Source organism: Leiobunum rupestre, chromosome 9, assembly GCF_980474605.1.
Source record: "Leiobunum rupestre chromosome 9, qqLeiRupe1.1.hap1, whole genome shotgun sequence".
Classification (NCBI taxonomy): Eukaryota; Metazoa; Arthropoda; class Arachnida; order Opiliones; family Sclerosomatidae; genus Leiobunum; species Leiobunum rupestre.
Window position 1 is genome coordinate 45,254,138 of NC_143392.1, and position 2,523 is coordinate 45,256,660.

At 33.9% G+C, this 2,523-nt stretch overlaps 1 protein-coding gene across 1 annotated transcript; it reads left to right on the forward strand.

The window, feature by feature from the left end:
- The first annotated feature begins 308 nt into the window (after window positions 1-308).
- Window positions 309-2,249, forward strand: LOC149928527 (uncharacterized). The gene is made up of 5 exons (XM_090157901.1): window positions 309-453; window positions 1,073-1,343; window positions 1,421-1,787; window positions 1,865-1,994; window positions 2,056-2,249. Exons 1-5 carry the CDS (start codon window positions 309-311, stop codon window positions 2,247-2,249), a joined length of 1,107 nt encoding a protein of 368 aa, XP_090014027.1.
- Window positions 2,250-2,523: the final 274 nt, after the last annotated feature.

The following is a 2,523-nucleotide window of genomic DNA, read 5'->3' on the forward strand; positions in this document are numbered from 1 at the left end:
TTTAACCAGACTGGAGACAATTGCCCAAAAGAATCATTAGAAAACGAATGCGAGATAGGAGTGGATGTTTCCATGGTTAAAGTAAATGAAGAACAGCGAATAGAAGTTCATATTGATGAGACCAAAGATCTAACATCAGTGTTTAGTCACTTTATTGCGCCATTAGGGTGGCTAATAACTTTTCTAGAAGACAGCTTTAAAACTCCAAAATTTAAAGAATCATTGGGGTCATAATTGGACTTACTATTGACAAGTTTTTCAAGGTAACCTACGAAGCTTTAGGATGAAAGGTCACAAACTGTGGTATCATGGTTCATTTAACTAGTAAAATTCAAAGTCAAAATGATTTGGCTAGTACTTTGAAGTATTTAGATGAAGATCGATTTGTAAATATTTACAAAAATAGAAGTAAACCAACAGGCTTCCTCAGTGCCATCAGTGGTGGTGTTCACAGTGATAAGTGTTGCCTTCTCGAGTTAAATGACAAAAGAAAACGATGCTTTTATTGCTTGAAACAACGGGCTACTTTTCAAGTAACGTTTAGAATAAACAAAAACAAAACTGAAAAAAGTTTTAGAAAACTTTAAAAATCTTGAGAAAAATGAACTGATGAAAGAGTTAAGAATAACCAAAGTCATTGGAATGAGATTAAAGAATCAAATAAAGAAACTTAAAAAGAAAAAAGCCAATGATATTCAAACCCATGGAGATGATATAAGAGATTAAAGTCGCGAGGTGCTGATGCGTGTCTTGGAGAAGAAAATTACTGAAAATGAAAACCATTCAAATAAAGACTTTGCCAATTTGTTTTTTTTTGACACAGAAAAAAATTATTAATGAAAAAAATGCCAAGGGAAGACGCTGGCATCCACTAGTGGTGCAATGGTGTTTGCATAAGTATGCACATTCCCCATCCATCTATGGAATGTTCAATGAATCTGGAATTCTGAAACTTCCATCTAAAAGCACACTCAACCGCCATTTACCAAAGATTGGGCTGAACCCTGGCTTTGACGCTGATGTATTTAAAAAGCTCAATTAGATTGCAAAAAAACAAAAAATTAACTTGCAGGCTGGACTGGGAAGAGAAAGACCAGTATAGCTACTCATGTGTTACAATTTATCTTGCGAGGTTTAACATCAAGCTTTAAATTTCCGATTGCCTATTTTGGAACCAATAACTTAACAGCTGATAAACTTGACTCACTACTCATGGAGGCCATTCAAAATTTGGAGTTATATGGTTTTAAAATGCTGTGTGTCACGGGAGATGGTGCTTCTACTAATCTAAAGTGTTTTGGATTCAACACCAGTGCTGAGGAACTTCATAAATGTCAAAACCCGTACTCTGGAACAGAAACTAAGCCTCTATATTTTATATTTGATGCCCACCATTTGTTGGAAATAACTTAACCAATAGCACAGAGGGTTGTAGGTACCGTTTGTTAAATATAAATGGGGGAAACATAACCTGGGATACTATAAGGAAAGTTTACAAGTTTGATATAGATAACAGTGGAAACTTAAAGAAATTACACAAATTGACCAGCGAACATATCAACCTTGAAAACAGGATGAAAGTTTGCTATGCCACGCAAGTTATAAGTAAATCTGTGGCAAATGTTTTAAGAACTGATTTTCCAGGACAACACCCGGAAACTGTTAAGTTCTTAGAAATATTTAACCGTTGGTTTGATGTAATGAACATTGGTCATATTTATCATGGTAGAAACTTGGCAAATCCTAATATTGAACCATTTAAAAAAGATGACGATTGGAGATTTGAGGTTTGTTTTCCTTGATATAATTTAATCATTATAAATTTTCAGTTCAATTGAAGTGACAAAAACCATTTCTCTTACAGTTGTTAAATGACGTATTTCTTCCATATCTCGATGATTGGGAGTCTTCTATCAATGCATTGCCGTTTAAAAAAGAGGTTAAAAATAAAATGCTTTTAACTTGGGAGACACTTTCCGGGATACGTCAAACCAGTAAAAGAAAATTTAAAACTAACAAAAAGGAAAACGATATTAATTATTCTTAAATTTACAGCTAGGGCAATTTTGGAGATAATACCTTTCTTGTTGAAAAGTGGCGCTGACTTTGTATTGACAACACATTTCAATCAAGACTTATTACAACAGCTTTTCAGCAAACACAGACAGGCTATGCAGGCTGGCAGTTGCCCTTCAATGAGTGATTATTCTAGAAATGGCCGTAGAATTCAAAATGCAAATACCCAATAAAATTTATTTCAGAGATTAATATTGTGCATTATACACAGTTCTTTCTTGACATCACTTTCAATTTTCTTTTTCAGGGTCTCTTTTGACCTGGATTTTGTAGTTAACGCCTTGCTTCGATCATTAGATTTTCTTAAATTGTTTCTCATTTTTGTATTTCCATTTCCAAAAGTGTTAATGGTTGTTGAGGTTATAACCTTGAAAATCTTGTCCACCTCCATGTGGGTTACGCTAGCTTTATCACACATTTTGTACAATTTTGATTTAAGGTCAATGT

Coding starts and splice junctions, on each gene's coding strand:
- LOC149928527 (XM_090157901.1), top strand. CDS start 309: ATGGTTCATTTAACTAGTAAAATTCAAAGTCAAAATGATTTGGCTAGT. Junction 1,344..1,420: donor CTTCATAAATGTCAAAACCC/GTACTCTGGAAC, acceptor CTTAACCAATAG/CACAGAGGGTTGTAGGTACC. Junction 1,788..1,864: donor ATGACGATTGGAGATTTGAG/GTTTGTTTTCCT, acceptor TTTCTCTTACAG/TTGTTAAATGACGTATTTCT.